This window comes from Astatotilapia calliptera, chromosome 20 (assembly GCF_964374335.1).
Source record: "Astatotilapia calliptera chromosome 20, fAstCal68.1, whole genome shotgun sequence".
Classification (NCBI taxonomy): domain Eukaryota; kingdom Metazoa; phylum Chordata; class Actinopteri; order Cichliformes; family Cichlidae; genus Astatotilapia; species Astatotilapia calliptera.
This window is the reverse complement of record NC_137441.1, coordinates 11,130,671-11,157,200: the sequence shown is the minus strand read 5'-3', so window position 1 is coordinate 11,157,200 and position 26,530 is coordinate 11,130,671. Positions and strand designations below refer to the sequence as shown.

The following is a 26,530-nucleotide window of genomic DNA, read 5'->3' as shown; positions in this document are numbered from 1 at the left end:
ACGAGTGTTTCCTTGGCAGCCTTTGACAAAACTATAAACTAAAGTAATGCCTGCAAATGCTGAAATAGCTCAAGAACAAACCCTCTTTGGAGTGCTCCCATACATAAAAGCTCAACAGCAAGGTTATCCCAGAATGAGTCATATTACCATAGTGGAAGGCAGCTGTGATCTTTCTCATGATAGAAAAGCCTGTTGAACTTGGATAAAGCACATGTACAAGGCCTCGAGCCGCTATCCTTCCCAAAGCAGCTAAAGATGAAAGTGTTGACAGCAGTATTTCCATATAGAGCCAATATTGTGTCTGTTCCTTCCATAAATGCACATCAAAGATGTTTTGAACTACAGTATCCCCTCTGTGGGCTGGTGCCATATTTTTTATCATGATCTAATCGTGAGCAATAAACTGCAGCAACATCAACACAACATAAGTATGTATGACTTTGTCAGACAACAGTCACATACCAGCATCTAATGACGAGGACATAAATTGGACTGGTTGCAACAATGACGCATAATCCAGATTGCTTGTGTGCAGTCTCACACATGAACAGAAAAAAAAGAAAAAAAAAAAAAAAAGAGAGATTCTTAAAAACTTCAGAATCGCAGCACACCAAGGTGTAATTACTGTATCGGTGGCATAAGTTGGCAGCGTCTAAAAACTGACCACCTGCATGCAAACCATGGCCCGCAGTAGCCAAGACATCGACCTCAAATCTGCAATTAGCTCACTGTGGTTGTTCTGAGAGGGTCATGTAAAGGAACACTAGGCAGCAACATGAGCTCCTCACTGTGGGAAGAGAAAGCATTAGTGCTATCCGAGCCTGCGATTTGCTCAGGATGGACAGGCATCACAAATGAAACCTACAAGTCACTTCTGGACTGTGTGTAGCAGTGCAGTTATCAGTAACAGAAATGGAGCAGAACACAAACAGAACAAGGGAAAATTACTGAGAGGCTAGTGGACAGCTTATGCAAAACTTAACTGAGAAGCTTACAGAGGATTTCTTTAATTCTGCCAACAATAAGATGATTGTTTTAGGATAATGGTAAAAGAGCCAATGAGGAAACCATGCCAGCTGTATCTTGTGTGGCTGTTTAATGACTGCAATACTAAAAACCAAGGTTTATAAAACTTATACCTTCTTGGTAACTTGTGTTTCTTAAAAGAGTAAAATCTAACAAACTCTGAAAAGGAAGGGTTCTATACTGTATTTGTTTAGCTGTGTGTTTTTTCTGTGTTCTAACGGGTTGTCAGTCTCTATAGAGATTCAGGTCGGAGTTTCACGTCTTTACAACAGGAGGAGGCAAGAGCCGAAGAAACGGATCTACGGCTTCCACGTCTTCTCTGAATCTCAATTTCCAAATCTCTGTCTCTTGTCTTATTTTTTCCAGTCTCTCAGTTGTTTTATCCCCATCTTCTTGTCTTCTCTAATCTCTTCCCGCTGTGTCTCTACTCAGCTCTTTATCTACATCCCAGACAAAACATTAAAGCGCTGCATGCACGGGGAATATATTTAGATGTGAATATGCTCTGTGATACTAACACATAGTGGGATTGAGACAAATTTGGGGGAAAAAAAAAGTTTTAAACACAGAATTCTGAAAATATTTTTATACACTGCAGTTTTTTAACAAAAGAAATGTACTAATGCAAATATGTGCAAAGATATATTCCATCATTTACTGTTTTGCCAAAAAGTTTGTTCCAGACAAGTTTTGACCTAAATTGCATGATGAGGCATCAGGCGGGCCTTGTTAAACAAAACAAGTCAACTTTTGTACTTGCTTAAAAACCGTGTCCAATAATGTGAATGTCAATACATTTTTGAACTATATTAACCTTATGCACACAATATTAATCTTTTCCATCCCATGGGATTCATGACAAATGTTTTATAAACAAAGATCTCCAGATTAGGTTTGTTTTTACACGTTACAATTGGGACGAGTGGAATTCTTCTAATAATGAATGAGTCTGTTACCTAGCACATACACGTGTCTGTGCCTTTTACCTGTGCAGGTTATGGCAATAACATCGCAACAGCCTAAACACTAACACCGAGGCTTCAAAATGCAGAGTCCAGAAACCGGTGACTGATGTCACGGTGGCTACATCCATCTTTAATATACAGTCTGTGGTTTCACCTGCTGTCACTCTGCTACCTTGTAGTTACATTAGTGTGAAAAAGGTCACCTTTATTCATGTTAAACATCTGTGAAACATGTAATTATTATTTACTGGCCTGCATTATACAATATTTGGTTGTACATGTATAAACACTAAACAGTACAGACACTAAAGCCTCCCCCCCGTGTGTGTCTTAAATATTTCAAGCGGAAACACTTACCTCATCCCATTCTGAGGTGAAAGAGGGAGATTTCTCAAGTCTCTTCTTAGCCATGCTACAGTTAGAAACAGACTCGCTACGGTTTCCCAATCCTCCTTCCTCTTCATTAGGAGGCGACACGAGCAAGTCTGAGTCAGACTTGGACAGGCTGCGTGCCAGCTTCAGGTCCCCAGGAGGGCGCATCTTGACAGCAGATACAGCACCAGCCACAGAGTCCCTGGGTTCCTTGTTCACAGTAGCATAAATTGCTTTTGGATCACAGTCTGTCAGGATGGCGGCCATGCTAGGACGGCTAGGTGGCGGCGCAGCTGCCGTTACTCCCTCTTTAGCTTTGGCCCTCTTTTTTGTTTCTGGCTGGTCTTGATTGGGTGGCAGAACACCTGGAAGCCGGAAGGACTCCTCACGGCTCTCAAAGACAGGAGAAGATCCGTGTAGGAGGCCTGTGAACTGCTCTGGTACACCTGCTTCCTGGTCCTGGCCGAGCTGTGAGTTATCTAGACAAAGAGACAGGGAATAGACAAAGTCAGTGAAGAAGGAAAGCAGTCTGTGAGGGCTGGAAAGTAGACTTCCAACTGAGGGGCTGATCCTTACAGTGTGGCTAATAAGAAACCACCCACACAAGCCCTGAAACAGATCTGTAATTGTTTCCTACCAGGAGTGACGAAGAGAAAAAGGGGGAGAGAGAAGAGATGGAGCAAAGAAAAGGCGTATGTTGGCTGGAGAAATGACTCCTGAATTCCAAACTCAGCTTGTAGCCGTCTGACAGCTATCTGCTGGTGCCTGAATGCCTGTATTTTGCAACAGGGAGTTGAAGCAAGTCATCTCTGTGAACAGCCCTCATCACAGAGGCCTACTTGTCTGTTAGGCCCGTTTTCCTAAAATGACATAACACTGAGAATGTCCCAGAGTTTCCGACTAAACTAAACTTTCAAACAAACCTACATATAAATTCCAAGAGTGTATGCCAGAGAAAAATGAATACAACACAACATATCACAAAGAGGAGTGAAACTTACTGTTTGCCGTCTTCTCCAACAAAAAACGACTCCTTAATGAGACTCAATGGCAAGTGCAACAAAGAACAATGAGATTTTTTCCTCCTCCCCTCTCCCAAGGACTTACTGCCACCTAAGCCTATTTTCCGCAATCAAATCAGCCACAGCTTGATAGTACCTGTTGTAATCGATATGTTGCTTTGAGGGAAAAAGAAAAAAAACTAACTCGTGCCGAGCCTGTCTTCTTCAACTGCAGTGACGTGTTTTGTTGTTTAAAGTGTGCGCCCTCTGTGTTTTCTAGCTTCTAATTCTAGCGCCTAACGGAGGGCGAGGAATGGAAATTTGAATCACCCTGTCCTCCAGCAGCCAGACTTCTGATAATTAGTCCTGTGACACATGGTGCGGGAGTGTGTGGGCTTGTGTGGTCTCTGCCAGGGTGACAAGGGTCAGGAGTGTTTGGTGACAGGGAATCTGGGGCAGAGACACCACAAGAAAAGTAGTGACCTGTTGCAGCACTTTGTGTGTCCTTCACAAAACAGCTTCCTGCCAGAAATGTGCCCAGTGCAGTCATTTTATCAGTATAGGAAAAGAATTATCTACACCAAACTACCTCAGTACTATTTCAGGGATCATTTCCAGGGAGGGAGTGTGCCAAACAACACCCTAAACTCCCTTTTCACAAGCTTGGGAAAAGTGTGTGTGCGTTGGGGGGTGTTTTGTGTGTGGGTGAGTGAGTGTACTGCACACATATGTCAAGATCACAGCCAAACACCCACCCTCTCCTTGGCAGCTAGGGAGCGTGAACGCCCTATGATCACATCCATGTGCTTCCAACAAACTCACGTGGTGTTAACCCTTGCAAAGACCACCGGAGCCCCTTTCTATACAGTTCTAGGATGGAAAACCCGCACACATGCAATCTGATGTTTTTGCAACTCTTTTATATTGGGTGAAGTCACCACAGACGTGGGGTGTTTATTTCATTTGGCAGCGACAGCTCCATATCGCCCTGATGATGTCATGTTTGGATTGCAGATGCTGTGGAATCAGTGCTGGTTGTTACTTCACTAGCTACACAATCCAAAGTCAATCCATATGTCCCTGGAAAACCTGCACTGTTTCTGTTTGAGTTTCAAAGACATTTTAAACTCTTGGTAGTGCACTGCAGCACAACTACAAGGTACTAAGGCTATGACATGGGGACATTTGTATTAAAGTACATAATTTGATCATATTTAACTCACTGCAGCGCATTGAGCCTCCCCCATAAAAGATCATTTTATACACTGCAAAGTGCCCAGCCCTGGACAAACTATACAACATCAACACCTATTACATGGTTCAAGGCTGTTTCTTACATCCCTTCTTTAGTTCTTTTAAATTATTGTTTATCAGTCAATATAATCGGCCCCACTGATCGGTTGGGCTCCACATAGCATCATATATAATGATGCAGAAGAAGTGTGACAAACACACAGGTGCTTAACTTCCTTACATCTATCCTTTGATGTGCTACAGTTCATAAAAGCAGCACAAACAACTTTAGCTAAGTATCAAAACTACAGAAACGACACTGCACTCTGGTTGTGAACTAATGGAACAGCATGTATACTTTGAGGTTTATTTCCTCACCAACGTTGCTCATAACAGCGTAATATTTAAGTTAAATGGGTGTTTTTAAAATTTATTTTTATTATTATTATTATTATTATTATTATTATTATTATTATTATTATTATTATTATTATTATTATTATTATTATTATTATTATTATTATTATTATTATTATTATTATTCTTTTATTATTATCTGTGGAGAAACTTCTGATCTTACAGGTACTGCTTTGGAAACGCTATAATACATCAGCAGCAGTAGGTCTGTTGCGAAAATGTGGATTGCTGCTGAGAGCAGGAGGAATGTGTTTGAAGACAGACATTAAACACCATATATCGTTGACTTGGCATCTGTCCTCCACCTGCCACAGAGATTGCTGAGGTCTGGTCACTGACCGTCCATAGACCACATAAGTTACAAGAAAGATCACATCAACATGAACAAAGCTAAATATTTAGCCTCCGCCGACTGCCTGGGTTTATGTAATACATAAAATAGGAACCAGGTTTGAGTGGCTGATCTGCAAAACCTCAAAAAGTAAAGAGGAAACAGGTCAGAGACAGGGTTATTTAAGTAGAAACCAAATTTGTGGTTTTGACAAATGAAATGAAGAGAATAACTTTAGAGTTCCCAAATATAAAAAGGAACCAAAAAAATGAAATGAACAACATTTTGCCGTGTGTTTTAAACTTTAAAGTTGCTAATCCTTGAGCTTTGTTAAAAAAATAATTACTGCTCTTGTAGAAAATTAATAACATTTTAATGTTTAAACTCATTACGGTAACCATCTGAGGGGCCAGCTGTTCAGTGGTTTTTTACATCAACTCAAAGAGGAACAGTGACACGACAGAAACACTGAATATGCGAATAAAGATGCTAAAAATGTATTTCCAATTCATATAAGCAATTATAACAAATAAGATCACACTCTTATTTTCCGTTTTTCAATTTGTGTTTATTTTAAGTCAGAGAAGTCTCAAACAGACAGACTAATGTTACTGCAGCTGGCCAATAATTTTTTACGTGGTGAAATTACATAAAAACAACTCGAGAAGCCTAACTGGCTTCTTTTTGCAGGTTGTTTCCAAACACGTGCCAAAACTCAATTTATTCAATGAAGACATCTGTATATGTATCAGCAAAAACCCAGCAGCTATACTCCTCATCTCTGCTCCGTGCCTGACTGGATGAAGTGGCATATCCAGCTTTAGGCGGGGATGTGGATCTAAGATAGGAATGTCACGATCTGATCAAGAATTCAGTTTCACATTGGCAATGAAACGAGTCTAACCCACTCGCCAACGAATGTCAGTCAACCTGCCCCTGACGAGCCAAATCCCCTCTGCTGCCCGAGAATACCAATCGTGCACTTCCCCGGCTGCGCTAATCCAAGCCAGCCTATCTCAAATGCATCAAACTGAGATGCATTTCTCCTATTTCATTGACATGCTTGGCTTGTAATTTTCCAAGTCTGATGTGTCAGGTCCATCTTTCCTTACCCTCACGCAGCTTTACCAGCAGCAGTTGTTGTACCTTATTAGGTATCTAAAACCTGAGGACAGTGACCGTACTCACCTCCCGGCACCCCTGGGCCCACTCTTCCTGGAGGGTGCAAGGTGTCTTTCGTCTTACTTGGGGCTCTAAGGTCGTTTGGGGCAGAAGGTTTATGCTAAAGTAGGACAGCAAGAAAGAACAGATGATAAAAACATTTTCTGTGATTCTAAACAATCATAGTAGCTCGTCTGAAGCCCAGTTAGCAAATAACTAAAAGCCAGACTAATTATCCTGCTTATTATCCTGAAGACATACCCTCCCTGATCAACTGCATTACTACTAAAAGATTATTATCATCATCATCATCATCATCATCATCATCATCATCATCATCATCATCAGGCAGGTCAGAAGCACAGCCAACTTAATAGGAGCTTGCAAATTAAGACACAAGTATATACTGTGTGCAGCAGAGGGGCTGTAGAGGTGGTTGACAGCAATAATAAAATGCTGCTAACTGGATGATAGATATCAAAGGGCAATAAAAAAAAGACAATGGCAATAAATAAAGTAGGTAGATTTACAACATTAAGACGCACTATTATCAGGGGCCGTTTAAGATGACTTCTGCCTTCTGCTAACATATGACTCAGTTTCTGACTCTGAAGAGACCGTCACCTTAATTTTAAAACCTGCTATCATCACTTGGGTTGGGTCAAAAATTATCCACTCATTCACTCTTCAAACCAGTATATAGGAAGCTTGTTGTCAAACCAAAAAAAAAAAAAAAAAAAAAAAAAAAACCCTCCAGATACTACTTAATATACAAATTAGACAGCTGTAATCATGCATTTTTATACAGTATAATTTCTCAAACATTCTGTCAGGACCACTTTAGTCAAAGTAGGATTGTTATTTCCTCTGCAGTTGCATATATATGGCAAGTTTCGTGCCTTTCCACATGTATACATGTTAAGCCCTCGTACAGATCAGACAGGCATCAATGGATGGACCAGACTGGTCATATTTTACTACTACATTCATGTAGATTTTAATTCCATGTATGCTTTGTCCACCTCACATCTATCACCAACTGAAAACCACCAGTTAACTCTGTCTGTGCATGTGGGACTCGGACTGTCATACAGTGCTGCTGGCTCAGCTTGAATCTTCGGCCTACCAGAAGTAACGTCAGGGCTGATATGATGCTTTGCAGCAGTTCTGTCATTTTTACTTCCACAAGCGCATGATGGTCTACAATGCTTGGGCTAGTGACCGAATTACTTTTCACAACTCATAGTAGGATACTTCCACATACAGTGCAGCAACTAGGGTACAATCCTATAATTTTAGTATTCAAATAGCAACCTATTTTTGAAGCAGTTATAGTACATGAACAAAAGAGTTTACCTGAGGTAGGACACTGTTGGAAGACTGTATAGTGGTATTGTCATCTAAGGAGACAAGAAAACAAACATTGGTTAACTAAGAGTTACAGAAAATCCATTGTTGGTTCTGACTTTCAGAAGAGACATTACGCTGAGAATGTCAAAGTGATGGATAATAAAATCATGTATTATGCATGCCGCCATTATCGGTCTAAGCGTCAGACAGACTTCAGATTAATCTTCCTGCCTTTTAAACAGCACCGAGTACAGAGACATGATAGAGCAGTTTTAAAACGGATGAAAAACTAATCATTTAACATTTCTGTCCAATTCAACAACCCCCCCCCCCAAAAAAAAACCACAGTAAGTTATTCTTTTTTTATAACACCATCATTTCCATCTGGAAGGCCCGATGACATCCACGATTAGACTCCAACACTTCAGCCCAGTTTTCTTTGGATGATAGTCAAGCTGACTAAGCTGAAAGGTCCCATGGGTACGGTTTTAAAACATCTACATCAACAACTAGGGATCAAAATTGCCTCCTAATTTAATCCCATTTAATCCAATTACATGCAGTGCCATTCAGCAGCCACAACTGAGGAGGGTCTGCTGAGGCTCTGTTGCGATCAAACAGCAGCAAAAGAGCCTGAGAGACAGAGCTCTCCCGTATTCATGTCAGGAACGAAGGACCTCCTGATTTATATGCAGATATAACAAGGTAGAGTGACTGCATTTTACCAAGAAATATCTTCGTAAAGCACAAACAAAAAGAATTGCTGGAAAAATATGCCTTTTCGAAATGTTACTTGTTGTTTTTTGTACTGAATAAACACAATTACCTTTATATGAGTGGGGCTCATGGCTAGGTGGTGGTGGGATTTTTGTCTCTGCAGTCAGCAACAACTCATATGTGTGATCCTCCTCCTCCGCTGGCTCCCTTTTCTCATCAGCACTGCTGCTAGTATACAGGGCCTGCAGAAAAGTCAAAGGATTAAAGGTGGAAAAAGAAGTAGCGGGTTAGAAATTACGAGGCAGTTGTGTGAAAATATTTGTTTACAATAGGAAACCCTTCATGAAACATCCACAATATGCCCACTATGATCAGCAACGGTTTAGACCAGAACGGTTCTCGGACGCTGCCTTTTCCAATTCCGCTTTCCTATTACATGTGCTCCACTCTGCACTCAGCTGAGTATTTCTTAAGAAGCCATTTGAACTGAGTAGCAGCGCTGAAGGAAATGAAAAGGGTGGTAGCTAAGATGAAACCGGCATCCTCAGTGACAGATTGTTATTTTCCCAGCAGCCCCTGTGTCATAGTGTTAGAAAACATGTCTAACTTTTCAGTGGCATTAACTTTTAAAAGTAGTCTGTCACGACCATTTGCAAACAGCTACATGTGCGCGTGTGAGCATCTGTGGCGTTAAATGGCAACCGTTTCTGCTGGCTGTATGACCTCTGACCTATTCGCATAGGATTTGTATTACCAGGGGGACTTGATGTGATTTACTCGTGTCTGTGTAATCATGCTACTATTAATATCCTGCCAGATAATTGTGAGCCTAATGAAAGACAGCAAAATGCTTCTTACCAATTCGTACAATGCAAGCTAACAATTTCATCTCTTGAATGGTTATCCATGTAGTGTATTTATCCAAATTCTCCTTAAAAACTATCCAAATTTGCATACGTACATTTTTTTCTTTAAAAAGCAGATTCAGTGGTTGATTTGCATGGGATTAAGATCATAGATGATGTCCACAGCTATCACTAGACCACTATCACCATGTGAATACAGCTTTACTTCCTTACCTCTGAGCTCACCTCCTCTTCATTACCAGGTCCAGGATGTGACGAGAGAACCAGGCGATCTTTCTGTACGTCAGCAATACAAGATGTAATAAAAAGTAATCAATTCATTATCAGTATTAAAAGATACATGCAAACCTACACTGAAACACAAGAAAAGTAACACTGGTGGATTTTTGTAGCACTGTCATAAGAAGAGAGGATCACCATCTCCCTCTAGTGGGAGTTCAGCATTTCAGTGCCTCACTCTATGTCTTGGTATGTACAAGTTTTATAAGTTTATGTATTGGTTTTTTCAACTAAAAACATCTTTAAAAAAATAAAAAATAAAAATCAGAAACTGCTGACCTTTCCAGCTTCACTATCAGGCCTTCCCGAGTCTCTGTCAGAGGACTTCCCACTGGTGAGGCTGTCTAAAGAGTGGCAAGAAGTGGCCTCAAACAGAGCTTCATAAGGGCTCTCCTCCTCGGGCCCCAGGGCCAGCCCCGAGATTAGCTCACAGACTTTCTCCAGGTCACCTGCAAGTCAAAATGGATAAAGATTGAAGCAAAAACAAGTTCTCAAGTCAAAGTAATAGGTAAACTATCGTCATACTTTCCTGCACAGTGGTTTTTTTCTTCTGCTTAAAGATTTGCTGTTGCGAAGGCAAAAATCACCCACCATCTCTCACAGGAGACTCCCGATAAATCTTACCCTTTTTCCGTGGGCTTGGGCTCTCCTGAGGTGGAGGCACTGGTGGAGGGGGAAGGTCAATATCAGGGGGTTTTCCAGTCATATGACCTGGAACAAACGAGAGATTGTATCGCAGCTGTTTCATGTGATATAAATAAGAGAATAATTCCCACTGGAGCTCTGTATGTGCTCATTTGGTCTTTACCAAGGATCAGGGCAGCTATCTGTTTGCTTTTCTTAGAGGGCATGTCCTTGACAATGTCCAGCGCTGTCAGGCCCTTCTGGTCGACAATGTTCACGTCGATCCCTGGGAAACGACAACAGTAACAGTCATGTGCTAAGTACGTGTCTTTCCTAAATACATGGAAGTTATGTAGATTTAGGGCTCTACGGTCTGACCTGCACAGAGAAGCTTCTGCACCACATCAGTCTTCCCAAACAGAGCGGCTTCGTGGAGTGCACTGCCTTTCTCTGTCTGAGCAGGAAAGAAAATGAAAAAGCATACGAATTTATGAGAAACATAATAGACAGAAGTTCTTAATATTTCCTATGTTATTACCAAAAAATTAGACTACAGAATATAGCAGTTCTGTTCCAGCACCAACACTTTAGTAAAATACGTAGCGCATGTTGTGTGGATTCATGCCCACTACTTGGTCCACTTCTTGAACTGACAATTATGTGGTTGAGAAATCAAAGCAGATCATTTTCCAGCTCACAGGGCCATGCTAATTAAAGTCCTGCCGGATGCAGAGCCTAAAGGAAGCTGAATAGTCTCCACATCTTTTATTCAGAGGAAAAAAGGACAGAGAAAGGATCTCCAGACAGACGGGTGGCACAGTTTGATACAGAGCCAGAGCTCTAGGGCCCACCAGGGGGAGCAAGGCCGGCTCTGCTTTGCGCTGGCCTTACTACAACAGTTCCTTTGCAAACTGAGAGCTTAAGAATTTTACATTTAATCTCATAGCTTTAGTAGGAAGTAGCAAGAGGAAGTGCTGCAAGGACAGATTAAGTTGCCTAACATGATTTGGGCCATGAAAGTATGTTAAGAAACACTTGCAAACAGAAGTTTTTCAGTAAAAAGAAATATATAAGTAACTATACATCAGAAAAAACAAAAACAACACATGCACATACCTCATAGTTAATGTCCATTCCAGCATCTAGTAACACCTCCACTACGGGTAGGTGTCCGTTGCGAGAGGCCAGGTGTAGTGGTGTGTGTTTCTTGGTGTTGCAGCTGAGCAGATTAGGATGGGCACTGAGCAGCAGTTTGACAACCTCCAGGCGGCCGTACAGTGCTGCCAGGTCCAGCGGAGTCTCAAACTTGTTATTCCTCATGGTGGGATCAGTGAGTTCCTCCAGCAGCAGCCGCACCACCCGAGAGTGGCCGTACTGGGCGGCACAGTGCAGCGGTGTCTCGTTGTCATTGTTCTGTTGGCGGTGGTGGTGGGGGGGATAAATAAGTAAGAAGCAGCTTGGGAAAAAATGGCAGCACAGTTAAGTTGAGGTAAAGTGAAAATGTGTAATTAAGGAGATAAGAATAGAACAGAGATGCTTGAATCGTGTCTGCAATAAGTCAGAATTTGTGACTCGACTGAGTCATTGTGAGAGTAAACCAGTCAGATGGGTACAGGCAAATCATGAAAGGTCATGAAAAACCACCAACCCTGAAAAAAAAAAAAAAAAGCACACAGTGAGGCTTGATTGGGGTGAGGGGGCGGGGACTGGCAGGCATGCATGGACTAATGAGGACAGGTGTCTGTGTGGCACTGAGTGCCAGGGGCAGCAGGGTGCTAACAGAGGGGCAGGGATACATAGGCGGGTGGGGAGACATGGAGACATGGGCCGGTTTGACAAGAGGTCAGAATGCACCGACACTGAAGAGCTACAAAGGGTCAGGCATGTATAAAGCTTCTTTGTTGTTGCTTCTCACCAAAGCACAAAACAGCAACAACCCACATTGTATAGTGAAAAGTAAAAATGCACTCAAAGGATCACTGTGATATTAACAATAACATTTGGTCTGCCCTGCCGATCAGATTCTTTTTCTCCCCACAAGTCCAGGTCGGCTTGACAAAAACCCCAAAACGGGGTCCAGAAAACTCAACTATACTTCTATTGCACAGAAAATATACATATAAGCAGCAAATCCTCAACAGAGAAGAAAATAAAACCCCAAAATTGCATTTTTTTGATGACTTTCCTTTTGATCAGCTGATCAATGTATCGACAAACTGTTCTGGCGCTAAAAAAAAAAATTAAAAAAAATGCAGTGATGATATTTTAATGTTGGAAGGACTCCTTAAGTTTAGCCAGTATTAGAATGATGTCCTTTATATTGACATGCACAAAAACACGACTGAGCTTGTACTGCAGGAAACATGCTAACAAATAAGTAGATAAAACACAGAAGAAACAGGAGTATTGACCAGATAAACTCAGTAACTAGTGCTAATTGATTCTAACCAGTCAAAAGCAGGAATGCAATCAATAGACATGAGAGCTTCCAGCATGTTATCTCTACCACGAGCAACCACCAGGGGGCAATCCCTGAAATCCTGCATGATCAAGTCAAAACACACAATGACAACATGCATATAGTAAATCAGAGCAGACCCTGCTGTGCTTTCTTTCACAATAGGGTGTTAGCAGAATTCCAATTTTGTGATTTTCTGCAAACATGGAAAGACAATTTATCTGCAGCTCTGTGGCTCTCTTAAATATTAGATACAGATGGGGTGTGGTAGAAAATGCCAGCTATTGCAGAACCGCATATTCAGAGAGTCAGTCATTCCAGACTAACAGAGCCACCTACAAAAGGGCTGACAGCTGGCATGAGAAGTCCCCACATGGACATGCATGATGCCAGTTTGGGTGACTCCCAGAGGAAGACGCCAGCTGTGCCACCGAAGACAGGCCGTCACGCAGGGCAACAGGGCAGTTTTAGACGGGTGTGACTTGCCTATTTACTGCTTTCTCTAAAACCTGACGCCAGATGGGATCAGCAGGTATCTCCTTCTTTGTTGGGAGAGCGAGTATTGTACTACACTGGCAAAGCAGGTCACGGTTTGAGCAGGGAGAGAGTCGGTGGAGTCTAGAGGAACAAAACGACACCTGCCTATCAAGAGAAGGGACACAAATGCAGGCTAACAACAACAACAAAAAAAGGCTTTTCTTGGATGAACTGAGCTGAACAAAACAAATGTAAAAGAGGCTTAAGAAAAAACAAAACCTTTCTCTGGCAGCTAAATTAAACCGACCCCAGTTTTCTCTGCCTGGGTGGTTTCATCATTTTCAGTTTGTACAGTTGTGCGCTCGTCTTTGGCTCCAAACAAATGCACGTGTACCGACACAAGCACACTGACACAGAAACGGTCCGAACGTCTTTCATCTGTGATGCACCATCGAGCATTTGTCACAGCTTTTTAAACAGATTTACTCTCAGCATTTCGATGACTTCAGCGGACACACACACACACACACACACACCAGCATGATTCACTTCCTCAAACATGCAGGTCTGCTGCCTCCATAGTAATCCAAGTAAATCTGGCATACAAGGACTTTTTTTATATTTTTTTGGCAATGTGGCTTTTCCTTCCTGGAAGAGGCAGAGGTGTGACATGCAATAAAGGTGCCTTAACTTTTAAGGAAGCCCCTTAGGTACAATTCTAAACTCAAACCATGCAAAAGCTGCCTGTAAAATCAGGCAAAGGAACCTTTTAGATAATACCGAAACACCCTTTTTACTCTTCTCTCATGATATTTAATAATAGTGCTGAAAAATGACTCGCACAGTGGACACATACCATGACTTCAGTGCTTATGAGCATGTTAACACCAAATGTCTCCCTTGCCAAAGTGGTGGTCAGGGCACTGTAGCAATGTTTCACCCAGCATCTGATCGCATTAAACATGGCTGACCAGCCGTCTGACTCACTGTTAGGAAACACACAGCAATAGGACAGTGACCCTTGGCTCCTTCAGTGGCAGCACTGGTGCATGTTATCCACACAGAGGCCTTCCACTAAAACATCCACTTACTCCCAAACACCTCGACCGCTTTGCTTTGTATTGCAGTTTTAGCTTATAACGGAAGCACTTATAGTTTATCCCACTAGTTGTATAGTAGGAGTATACAATTTATTTATATGGCTATTTTTAAGCATTTTATATCAGCAAAATGAGCCAGCCAATCGGGAATTGAACCTGTGTCTTGTTGCTCGCCCCATTTGCACAAATGCAATATGCACACAAATCTTACAGACTCCATTTCTCATTAACATTATGATTTATGTGGAGTGCATTTACAGGGCAGACACTGCAGGGTCTTGTGTAATATTTTGTTACATTGTTCAGCCGAACTCGTTTATTCATAGGCCGTCAGAGGAACACGCATATATACAAAGCATAACTAGAAAAAACTATTTGAAAGTCGGTCTACTTTGCTTTTGCATTAAAATCTGCATGTGAGACAAAAGAAATTGAAAGAGTGAAGGCATGACAGTTGGAGAGCTGAAATATGGAGCCCAGTTTGAAACTAATTTCAGCAGACTGCTTGCCCTGTAGCAAACAAATCCCATTCAAAAATGCTATTGTACAGAGTTAATTTGCAATTTCTGATGAAACACTTTTATATTGTTATATAAGAAGGACTTTCAGCATTGAATTCAGCTTTATAAAGATTGGGATCAGCATTATCTCCTCTGCACTACCACAGGCCACATGAGCGGTCAGATAATCACGCACTAACAAGATAGATCTCAGAAGGCTATTACCCAAAATGACACCAAAGGCTTGCAGCCGCGCTGGGAAAGATTAGAATTCATAAAGCAAAGCTAAGACTTCCTGGGCAGTCTTCTGTCTTTACGGTGTGTGGAGCTGCATCCTGAGTTTGACCACAGAGCACGTCAAAGAAGAGATTACGCTGCTGATTGACAAATCGTGGTTTAACCAAAAACATCTGGAGATTACACCCCATTGTGTTATCACGCTGCTGAATGTTCTGAGACGAGGGAGAAAGACCCCAAGTGACAGAGAGAAGGGCAGGATGTTATGGTTCTCACAACCTGCAGCTGGGAGACGGTAACATGGTTTGACTAGCCACCGCAGTCACGTGACACGCTCACTGGCAGCAGGGCGAAGCAGAGGTTACGTCAGCCTGGCCTCTGGAAGTGGTAGTAGTAGTAGTGGTGGGTGATGGTGGTGGAGGGGTGGGCTGAGCAGCTGTTGCAGCTAGTGCGCCAAAGGGCTGCCCATCCTCAGTGCATGCCAGTGTCACCGATTGAATTCCTGCTAGCTTCTGTGCATTCAGACAGCTCACAGATCTCACACACGTGAACTAAAGCGTCATTTTCTGGGTGCTTCTGATAAAATTATTTAAACAATATTTCTGCTGTTATACTGAAAAAAGAAGTTATTAAAAAAAATGAAGCAGTCATTTGCAGCTGGACTCAATTTTAATGTTTTTAGGTTTATTATGAGTTATGGAACAATTTAAATTAAGTATAATTGTAGCCAAGGATAATTAAAGAACACTGGTGACTTGTTTGGGAGTTTGAGGAGGAAGGAGAGTTTTGATGAGAAATGCTGATTTCTGTTCTATATTTTGCTCAAATAAATAAATAAAACAGTTAATCACAAAAAAGTAGCCATTTGTTTCAGCTTTGGTATTTTTCTTTATTAGTCAAAAGCCCTTTGTTTTTGCATATAACACAGAGCACCAATAATATGAAGGCAGGCTACAGTAATGGATTACAGGCTTTGGAGTCTTGTAATGAGATGGATGCCTAAATGGCTTCTAGCCATGGAATGTAATTCTTTGCACAGGGTGTTTTCTACCTTTTTCATTTTCGTATTGCACTTGTTAAAATACACCACCTTTCAAATACAGCTACAGAATATTAAAAAAATATTTAAAAAAATTAAAAAAAAAAAATTAAAAAAAAAAATTAAAAAAAAAAAAAGGGAAACTATCAAAATAAGACACCCCGGCTCTGTCCCCAATCCCTCCTCCTCAAATTTCTCAAAACTGACATGGGAGACACACCCTTACACTTATGACAATGTTGAAACCCTGATTGCTCTTTTTAAAATAAGGAATCAAAAAAAACATTGTTCCCTCAGGGGCATGTCAAGCATACTTCATGCACTTCTTAGCATGAATGAGTTGAGAACAGGTCTTGGAGGACAAGCCGAGAGCAGAAGGGAGTGCAAAGTGTTGACGAGGCATGAGCTGGACACTAGAGTGGCAGACGGAGGGGATAAATGAGCGTGCTGTCACACTGCAAACATTATGCCTAGAGGAAGGAAGGGAAACTCTGTTCGGCTTGATAATGAGGTGCCCAAATCAGAAATATTGCATCTACTGCTTCCATCAGCAACTTCCACTGCGCACGAAGAGAGCAAGGCATAAGATCGGCTTCATTTCTGCATATAGTCTCACATGAGCTTGGCTTAAAGCTGCACCAAACTAAAGCATTTCCATTTATCGTCATTAAATATTGTTCCATTCTTGGATACTTATTTTAGATGGCTCTGAAGTGGCTTGTGTGTGGGGACATGTAAAGCACATCTGAGGCTGGGTCAGAATTCACCAGCCTATTGTATATCGTATTAGACAAGTGACCTATATAAGAAAGCCTGGATGAGAGGTAGCATGACAAGTCTGGGCAAACTAAGATTTATAATGGTCAAATATGGTAATTTATTAAAAGGGGGGGGAAAAGGAGGTCAGTGATAAAAATGATCTAATGAGCACCACATGCAGGGTTTCTGGAACACCTGAGTGAAGGTCCGTTACATAGAAATGAACCAGCTCTTGCCAAATCAGTGAACACAACGCTCATTAGCAGCATCGCTGTGGCATAGTGCATTAGTAGGTGCTACTTAGCAAACACACATCTACATGTTTTAGCCGCCTATTACCCAGTAATGTAGGCTGCTCTTGTTGGTTATGTATCTTAGAATAAACAAGTGATAACAGACAAAAAGCAACTAACAGATCACACTCCACTGGAGGCACTGTTTGTACTTCAGATCAGTGCTCGTTGTGGTTACTGGGTTTTTTCCCCAGCTTCCTGGAAATACCAAGTAAGTGTTTGTAGCCTGTACATTGGCTGAATTCTCTCTGCTTAGCGGCACAAATGCAGGACTATGAATCCAGCTTAAGCTGATGAGTACCAGATAAATCCTCTTTATATTTTGCAGTATACCTGTGTTTTGATTCTCATCTCTGTGGTGACAGTCCTACCAGCAGGGCTGCATTTTACATTCACCAGCAGTGATTGGTTTACCAGAACTGAAGAGGAAGCAACAGCTGTAACAGAGACGACTAAGCTTTGCACTGCAGGTTAAAATTTTCAACATATTTTAAAAGGCTGATTAATGCTGAACATCCGGACTGGGTGTTGGATGAGATATGGTCATAACAATAAGGCCGACATTCCAACTATGACACGATCCTGCCTGCATGGGAAACGTCGACTGATTCATTTTTCGGTAAGAGGAGATTATCATTATTATTTGCTTTCTTTCCGCTGTTTCATCATTTTCTTCTCACTAATTGCAAATTTGTTTTCCTTTATCATGAAATAAACACGTCTACAAGTACCCACCCAGGTTCCAGTTCTTGTAGATCAAATTAACATTTACAGTCACTGCATAGACTGCAAATATCACTCTTGGACATCTGTACATCAATGACACGTCACGTCTGCAAGTGTACAATATACTGGTGTATTACTATTTAACCACAAAGTTCCATGATTTCTTTTTCCCCAACCAGTTTTTAGCAGTTCAAAAGTACAAGACAAAACTAAAACTAATAAACATGTTTAAGAAAATAATCACGAAAACAATGATTAGTTTTTCGATTCAGTCTGAAAATAGCTACTTGTTAACTTTTTGTTGAACTCCAGAATCTTCAGCTAAATTTCAAGAACAGAATATACTCTACATCCCTAGCCAAACTGGTGTGGGGGGCACATCCTGTGGCTAGTGGCCAATACTCCCCTGCTGAGGCTTTTGAAACATCATCAAAGTGGCCTTCCCACAGAGGTTAGTATCAGCAGGAGACAGGATGGTGGTATGATGAATAAACATTAGTTTGGCTAACTTCTTGGACCAGGATGACAGCAAACTGGACTCAATCCAGAATGATTTCTTGAGTGAGTTACTTCTGAAGCTGTAGTCCCTAAGACATTTTGTACAGCATCACTGCACACCTTACTCAACCACACCAGCTTACACAAAGCCAGCATCTCTCCACTGGGTCCCTCACTGCCACCGCAGGACCAATAAACCGTGACACTGTTACTATGACAATGTCTCACCTCTTCCCCTCTTCAGCAGAGCAAGCACAAACTGGGATGTGGGAGCAGGAGGACACACACACACACACACACACCTCCATTGTTGATTCAAAGAGACTTTTACATTGAAAACCTCCCATCTTTCCCATTCTCTTGCGACTGAGCTCTCGATGTAGATTGTTATGAATCTGGATTCAGAGCACAGACCGTCTACTGAGTCACATGATGCCATCAACCATGACCACAACCAGGGTCGCACCACCCACACTGCATCCTGATTTCTGGTTTATTAATAACAAGGCATCAATTATTCAGTTTCATGACCAGGAGTGGAGCACAAACTATCTCAGAAGTGTTTACACGGAGACATTTTTGACATCTCAGCAGAACAAAAACACTCTAGTTAGTATTAATTTTTTTTTTTAATCCTTGAATTAGAATAAACGGAAAAGCATTAGAACTAATGCACAGAATACATGCTCTGATGTACTGTATATCAGCACTAAAGAAAGCCAGCCTTCCCATCCAAATGCTAAGAAGATTAGTCCAGGGGAAACGTGACAATGTACTAAAATAGTGTGCAGCTTTATCTACTGCCTGCCTGCAGAAAATCAAATCATGGAGCGACCAGCATGTTCACCCTGTACACTGCACTAACTGTGAGGATGACACTGCCAGCTGAGCACTCTGCACACACATAGAAAGGCTGTGACTGGGGCTTCTCTGGGTAGCTGAATGCTATAGGGTTGCGCCTGGTGGAATATAGCAGGTACTACAGCAAGTAGTTACTTCACATGAATCTCTGTTACCTATGATCTGTACATAAAAGACTAGTATGTGTCTATCCTTCGTGAAATGTATTAACAGCAGATTAAAATATACTGTAGTTTTGACATGTCAAGTGATTTGATTCAATCTTCCCAGGTGAATTCATTTCAGTAACAGTCAATTTAAACATCAACACGGATGGATTATATTCATTCTTATATAGTCAATGTACTTTTTCCACATCTGTCATGTAAAAGCATTTAATTCAGCATGCTATAATGCTAATTCCTGCTGATTAGCATTACACACAAAATACTGCAGTTTGTTTTTCTGTTATCTGATCATAAAATGAAACAGAAAATTATTGCTTCACGGCGGCAATGGATTAAAAAACAAAAACGCAAACAAAAAACACACAGGGATCAAAGTTTCTGTTCCTCTTCAAGGAGATAAAAATCCCTGTAACCAGTGTTGCTATCTTCCATCTGTTAAGACATTTATCTCTGACAACAAAAATCTCAATCTCATGTTGGCCCCTTAGGAAAAAAAGTCATCGTACTTTATTGTCTGGGAACCATGAAAACCGGAATTTGTGCTAATCCATCGAAAGCCAGTGGAAGATTTCACAGAAGACCTTCTTTATCTCATACAACTTTCAGCCTTTGAAAGATTGGAGTAATACCGTAATGATTATAATAGCTTAATTGATGGTGTGGTGTGCGTATCCTTCCAGTATAATCCTCTACAGCTGACTCTGTGTTGCCAACAACTTTACGGTACTTAAATCAGGTTTTTCTTACCCACTGGAAAAAGACTCAAATGACCTACAGCGTCCCCTGGAAGACAGTCATTTACTAAACTTTCAAGGGCATTTTAATACAACACCTTATGTATTCACAATCATGATCAAGAGGCTAGTACAACAGAATCCCCCGTGGTAAACATAACATCTCAATATAACTGGAGAGCACAACATGTGGAGAAAGCATGAGAGCAGAGATTGACTGATAGCAGCGAAATTAAAAGCCTCCCCATATCTCTACAGCAGAGTGACCCCACAAGCAACGGCGACAAACACACCCAAGCACAGAAAGCCAACACAGCATTAAAGCAAAGAAGGAGGTTTAAAGGAAAAGTTTTGGCAGCACTGTGTACACACCTTGGCATTAATATAGGGGTCAAAGGGCCCACAGCGTTTGAACTCTTTATGGTCTACAGAGCTCTGGGAGGGAGGAACAGAAGATAGGTCGATGGTTTTGGTTCAGACAAGCAATGAACAAATGAGTGATGGTCACAAATGAGCCAAACTAAATAAAAAGGAGAAGAAAAACATTTAGATGTCATGAACAGGCAGGGAGAAATGACACACAATGAAACCAAGATATTTCTGAGTGACTTTGTGGTTACAGACGAATGTTTGTTTGACCGAATGTTTCGGACTAGGTTTGCAAAGCTCATTATGGGTCATTTCTCCTCATCTCAAATAGGATAGGCCAGGGATGGTTTCAGTCTGGAAGCTATCTGTGCAGTAAGCAACCAAATAAAATATCAAATGTAGGAGTTAAAACAGTTAAAATGGTTAGAGGAAACAAGCACTTTTCACTCTAGCAAGCTGTCAAAGCACTTCAAGTATCACATTATCAAAGGAGAAGTTGAGGCTCAAGATGCACTGGAGTTCATGTACTCTCATCAGTCTTTTTAACGTTCATCTTATTCAAATACATGCCATGCTGCACTAGACTTTTACTATCTCTATATGACTCTTATTGCAAAAATGTCCACTTTAGTCTATTTAGAAAAGGATAAACGTCGTATAGTTGATGTTTAAACCATCAGAAAGGTCATCTTGACACTACCAGAGACCAAATGTGCTGAAAAGGAAAGAATCATTAGCGTAAAAAAGAGCTAGCAAGCTTCCATTAGGCCTTTATGGGTCTGCTGCAGACACACATATTGAAAAGTGACATCATTTCAATACGGTTTTCCCTTACATGTACTGCATGGGGAACGTACAAGCAAAACCAGAAGTGTAAGAGTGACCAACGTTGACACATGCACATTAACATAGATGACTAAGTGCACGGGCAGACCTGCTCGTTGAGTTTGGGGTGTGAAGGTCCTTGGTGAATGAGAAGCTTTACGATATGCTCGTCTCCCTTCCACGCAGCCAGATGGAGAGGATAGCAGCCCTTGTTGTCTGCGATGTTAGTCAGAGCCTCGTTTCTTAGCAGCACCTCCACCACCTCGCTGTAGACGAATAAAGAGATAGGTCAGAAAAAGCCAACAATAAAAACGACATTAATAAATACTCAGAGTCTTAGTAAACAGTCAATCAATAGATTCAGCTTCCCCATTGTACAATGGTCTGCCAGGCCAGACTGCATTAAATTTCAGAGCATAAACAGACGTATTCCCGAATTCCAAACGGTGATCGCTAATCTACCTGTGTCCATTAAGGGCTGCGTGGTGAAGAGGGGTGTATCCAGTGCTGTCCACGCAATTCACATTGGGGCCTCTCCAGATACTGAAAAGCAGAAAGGATTGTCAGTTTTCCATAACAGGCAATACACAACAGGAATACCATACCCTACACCAAACAAACATTGCCCATCCCTCTGTAAAGTCTATCCACGGGTGTGACTGTTGCTGTTCTGATTGCTATCTCACGGCTCCAGTCTCTCACGGCTACATCTACTTTAAGGTGGTGGCAAACCTTCATGTTCTCTCCTATTCTTTATAAAGATAGGAGATGTCAGGAATGAGGAAGCACTGGGCTAAAAGCCCCATCAAACTAGGAATACAGAAAAAGAGAAAAAAAAATAATAAATAAAAAGTACTGCCAGCAGTAGGAAGCCACTGAGATGAGCTCATCTACAATAAGTCTGTGCAACCAAAGCCTGATTATTCTGGCCGAGGTCCTGATGTAGAATAGGCTTTTGTTATGTAATCTAACTAACAATAAACAAAGCTTTGGGATGGAGCCAAAAGGCACCGATGGGGTAAAGTGTAAGACAGAGAGCTAAACTACTGCTGGCCTTTCATTTATTTGAGCTGAACTCAGCTGTCAGCTTAGATTGGTTTGTTTCTTTTAATTTGCAAAGAGCACTGTGGGGAGGAGGGAGGAGAATGATGACAGGAGCGGTGGTAAAGACTGAGTAGTGGGAGTAATTTCAAGAGCTAAAAGAGAGATAGAGTGCCAGGACGGGATAGTGAGGCTCTCTGAAAGACCTTAAAACATCCTAAATAAATCATGTGACTAGGAAATCCCAGCACTAGTGAACCAAATATGTGAGACCAGAGTCATCTGGCATACTGAAAGAGAATTGGAGCAAAACAGCTGGGCCTCACAGAGAATCATAAATTTAAGAAGATTTGTTTAAAAGGAGATGAGAATTTTTCAAAATTTATTTGGTTTTTCAGATATTCTGGGAAAGATGTCTGAAATGCAAAATACTGCCTTGACAGCTGGATAGCTTCATAAATTATTACTGGTAGGAATTTTGATGCTAGCAAGCAAGTAACTTCTATGAATGAAGCCTGGAGAGAACCGGGCAAAAGAATAGCAGCAGCACAGAGCATTTCCAACTCTTTACAATGTAAAAACTAATTTAAAACACACGGTCTGGGAGTCAAACACATTTAAAGATACACTGAAGATTGATCTGTAACATAATCAGTGTGTAGACAGCGTGGCAGTGGATGCTCACCCTTATATCAACGCCACTGACAGAGTGTGACTTTGCTCCACATTCACGGCTCGTTTTTGCCGCAGTAATGGCTGTTTTGCCCCCTTAAAATACATCTCCCATAATAGCTCTGAGAACAGCCTGCAATTACACAGTCAGAGCCGTCTCATTAAATAAGTGTCTTGGAAGGCTCTTTAGCCTGCAGAACAATGGGCCTGACAGAGCATGGACGCGCAGAGACGCGCCACTCTACAACTCATAACAGCCTAAGCCGTTTATTTCTTGCAGCAGGTTTTCTGGGTGTCATCCCAACTAGTCAGGCAGCACGCGTGAAGTGGGATATCAAAAGCAGTGCCAGGAGGAAAGACTAGTGGGAACATGTGGCAAGAAATGTTAGGGACAGATAAAATTCTGTTAGAGAGTGGAAAATATGTGAGCTATGATTATGTCAACTTTTCAGGCACACACACACACAAATTCACTTCCTGTCTTTTAAAAGTAACCAAATGTGCAGTAGAGAGAACAGCAACACTGTCCTTTGCTTGTCCACTGAACACATCAAAAGGGAGACTGAAACAGACCGCTAGTTGCTGTCCTAGATAAAGAGTTATATAACTGCTTAAAGCAGAAATCCCATATACAAATGAACATAAACATGAACGGAGCAGTGACTACAACTGGAGAATTAAACAAAATGTGCCACAGGGCAGAAAAAAAAAAAAAAAAAAAAAAAAAAAAGAAGTAGGAGAGATGCAAGATCATGCACCTTTGATTTTGGTGCAGCCATTGTCTTACACAAGTAAAGGCAACAGTTTACTGTGCACTTTTATGTATCCTGTAGTATATCCACATCCAGAATTTTGACAATCTTCCAGAAAGAAACATTGTGCAAGACAGAAGTCAGCTGTATCATAAGACATACTGCAAGATTTCCCTTTCACATTTTAAGTCATAACCTTTAAGTCTGTATTTTTAGGTTGTGTTTACATATTGGTCTTCCTCATCTGTCATGAATCTCTGTTGTGTTATTGCCACTAGAAAAAGAGGGGAAATCTAAAAATACCACACAGAAACAAACAGTGTTTCACATCATCCTCATGACCCCAAACATAAAAAAACAAAACAAAAACAAACAAACAGGAGCACGTATTATTCTACTGCCGCAATATTTCACTTTTAATCAGGGATATAGCATTAATCCTATCAAAATCACCTCCACGCAGAGGGAATGAAGATGTCAGCTCATTACATTTTCTCACTGTCACAGTATTTCAGTTTGCTATTAACAGAGGTGCCTGCAGCAGCAGCTTTAAGCGCAGTACAAGTGTTACGTCCTCTGAGCATTTTGGCAGCGTGGTACTCAAGGGCATGAGTCAGAGTGGTGCTCGACAATCCACTTCATCCTCTTACTACGGCTCACAACCAACCTAACTGAGGGATGGGGCTTAGGCCCATAGCTGGGCAATGGTCAAAACAGAGCTGATTTGGTTTGGGAGGGGGCATATTCATGGGAACTGACTGAGGAATTCCTGTTTGAAAGGCTGAGCTAATCCTTAATTTGCCTGAGGGAATATCAGCAGGATGAGGCCTAAGTTTGAAAGAGATTCTGGAGGACTGTAATTCTGTTTTGTACAAAGCCTGGCTACGAAGAGATGAGGATGGATAAGAGCATTTTCCATCTTTTATTTTAACCGTCTTTACTTTATTGGTTTAACAATATTATATTAGTCATATATACTGAATATTTAGGCTTAATAATAAACTTTTCTTTCCCTCAAGTCCAAAAGTCACTGATGTATTATTTATTTAGACCAATTTATCTCACTAATGGTGGGTGTCGGGTACAAAGGCCGTATGGGTTACTGACTCATCTAAAGCTAGTCAGCAATGAATAGCAGACTGATCACACCACTTTCTCATTTCTTAGTTCTTCTGCATATTTGTCACACTTTATTATTTTATATAAACAAATTCTAATATTCAACAAAGAGAACCCAAGTAAATACAAAATTCAGCTTTTAAATGGTAATTCCATATATTAAAAGGAAAAAAGCTATTCAACCCTACCTGGCCCTGTGTGGAAAACTATTTTGCTCCTCCTGGTTAAATCATGAATTAAGTGTGATCAACTACATTTTTTTGGAAAGCTGAGTTCAAGTTTATTAGCCACACCCAGACCTGATTACTGCCAGACCCATTAAAGGAGGAAGTCACTTAAATAGAGCCTGTGAAGTCAAGTAGACTAAAGGCAACACATCATGCCACGAGAAAAAGAAACTTGGGAACAAATGAGAAACAAAGTGACTGATATCAGTCTGGAAAAGGTTTGGGACTCCAAGGAAACACGTTGAGAGCCATTATGCACAAATGGAGAAAATATGAATACTGGTAAACCTTCCCAGGAGTGGTCAGCCTACCAAGAGTGCATCAACAACTCATCCAGGAAGTCAGAACAGAAGCTGGAATAAAATCTAAATCTAAAATCAGGCCTTACTCGCCTCACTTAAGGTTAGAGGTCATGATTCAACAATAAGAAAGAGACACAAATGGCATCTAAGGTGAAATCAACTGCTGACCAAAAAAAACAAAAAAATCCCCCTAAAAAACTCACAAAGGCTTGTATTACATTTGCCAAAACACATTTTGATGATGCCCGTGACTTTTGGGAAAATATTCTGTGGACTGATGAAAAAGTCTGACTGTTACATATCAGGAAAAATACAGTATTTCATTAAGAGAACGTCATACCAACAGTCAAACGTGGAGGTGGTAGTGTGATGGTCTGGAACTGCTTTGCTGCTTCAGAATTGGGACAACTTGCTGTAATTGATGGAACCATGAATTCTGCTCTCTGCCAGAAAATCCAGAAGGAAAATGTCTGGCTGTAAGTTTGTGCAACAGTTGGTACAACAAGCAATACGTTTAGGGGGCAATTAGTTGACTATGAGGAAAAAGTAAGTTCCTTTAATGAATAAAATCGTAATATCTTTGTCTAAGTATCAGAAATATGCAAAATGCAAAATCATGGCACTGCAGGTATAATAAAAACCTCAGCACTTTATTATTTGATCAACATTCCCATAAGCTTACATCATCTTGGGCCAGTGAACTCATGTCATTTACAGTAAAGCTGCATTCGTTTGCACACATCTACATTAGCTAACATTACGTGTAGCTCTTTTATTATTAACAAACAGTGTGATGTAAATGACAATGTTTTAGCACATTATTTCATCTGTGAACATGATTTCTGCCAGAGTCATGTCAGATACTCTAAGGATTTTTATTAGTTTGGAGTTAAACATAACAAACACGATAATCCAGCAAAATATAATCAAATATCTAATTTTTAAACTGAGAGTGCATCGGTGGTAAAAATAACATACGGTGCATGTAAATGTTTATTCATTGAGCCCCGGGAAAAGAGCAAGGCAAAATGC

General features: G+C 41.0%; 1 protein-coding gene across 10 annotated transcripts in view; it reads right to left on the bottom strand.

Annotated features, from left to right (window-relative positions):
* Positions 1–26,530, bottom strand: part of anks1aa (ankyrin repeat and sterile alpha motif domain containing 1Aa) — a 62,460-nt gene that overhangs the window by 28,728 nt on the left and 7,202 nt on the right. For 9 of the 10 annotated variants that reach the window (XM_080295410.1, XM_080295409.1, XM_080295408.1 and 6 more), the window contains exons 2-14: positions 21,848–21,928; positions 21,495–21,651; positions 20,564–20,626; positions 11,459–11,755; positions 10,721–10,796; positions 10,527–10,628; positions 10,343–10,429; positions 9,998–10,167; positions 9,653–9,715; positions 8,683–8,815; positions 7,863–7,906; positions 6,534–6,627; positions 2,349–2,842 (exon numbers count right to left, since the gene is read on the bottom strand). In XM_080295410.1, the coding sequence (XP_080151536.1) occupies positions 2,349–2,842; positions 6,534–6,627; positions 7,863–7,906; positions 8,683–8,815; positions 9,653–9,715; positions 9,998–10,167; positions 10,343–10,429; positions 10,527–10,628; positions 10,721–10,796; positions 11,459–11,755; positions 20,564–20,626; positions 21,495–21,651; positions 21,848–21,928 (1,861 nt within the window). The remainder of the gene's footprint in view (positions 1–2,348; positions 2,843–6,533; positions 6,628–7,862; positions 7,907–8,682; positions 8,816–9,652; positions 9,716–9,997; positions 10,168–10,342; positions 10,430–10,526; positions 10,629–10,720; positions 10,797–11,458; positions 11,756–20,563; positions 20,627–21,494; positions 21,652–21,847; positions 21,929–26,530) is intronic. The other variant, XM_080295407.1, reaches the window with a different exon arrangement.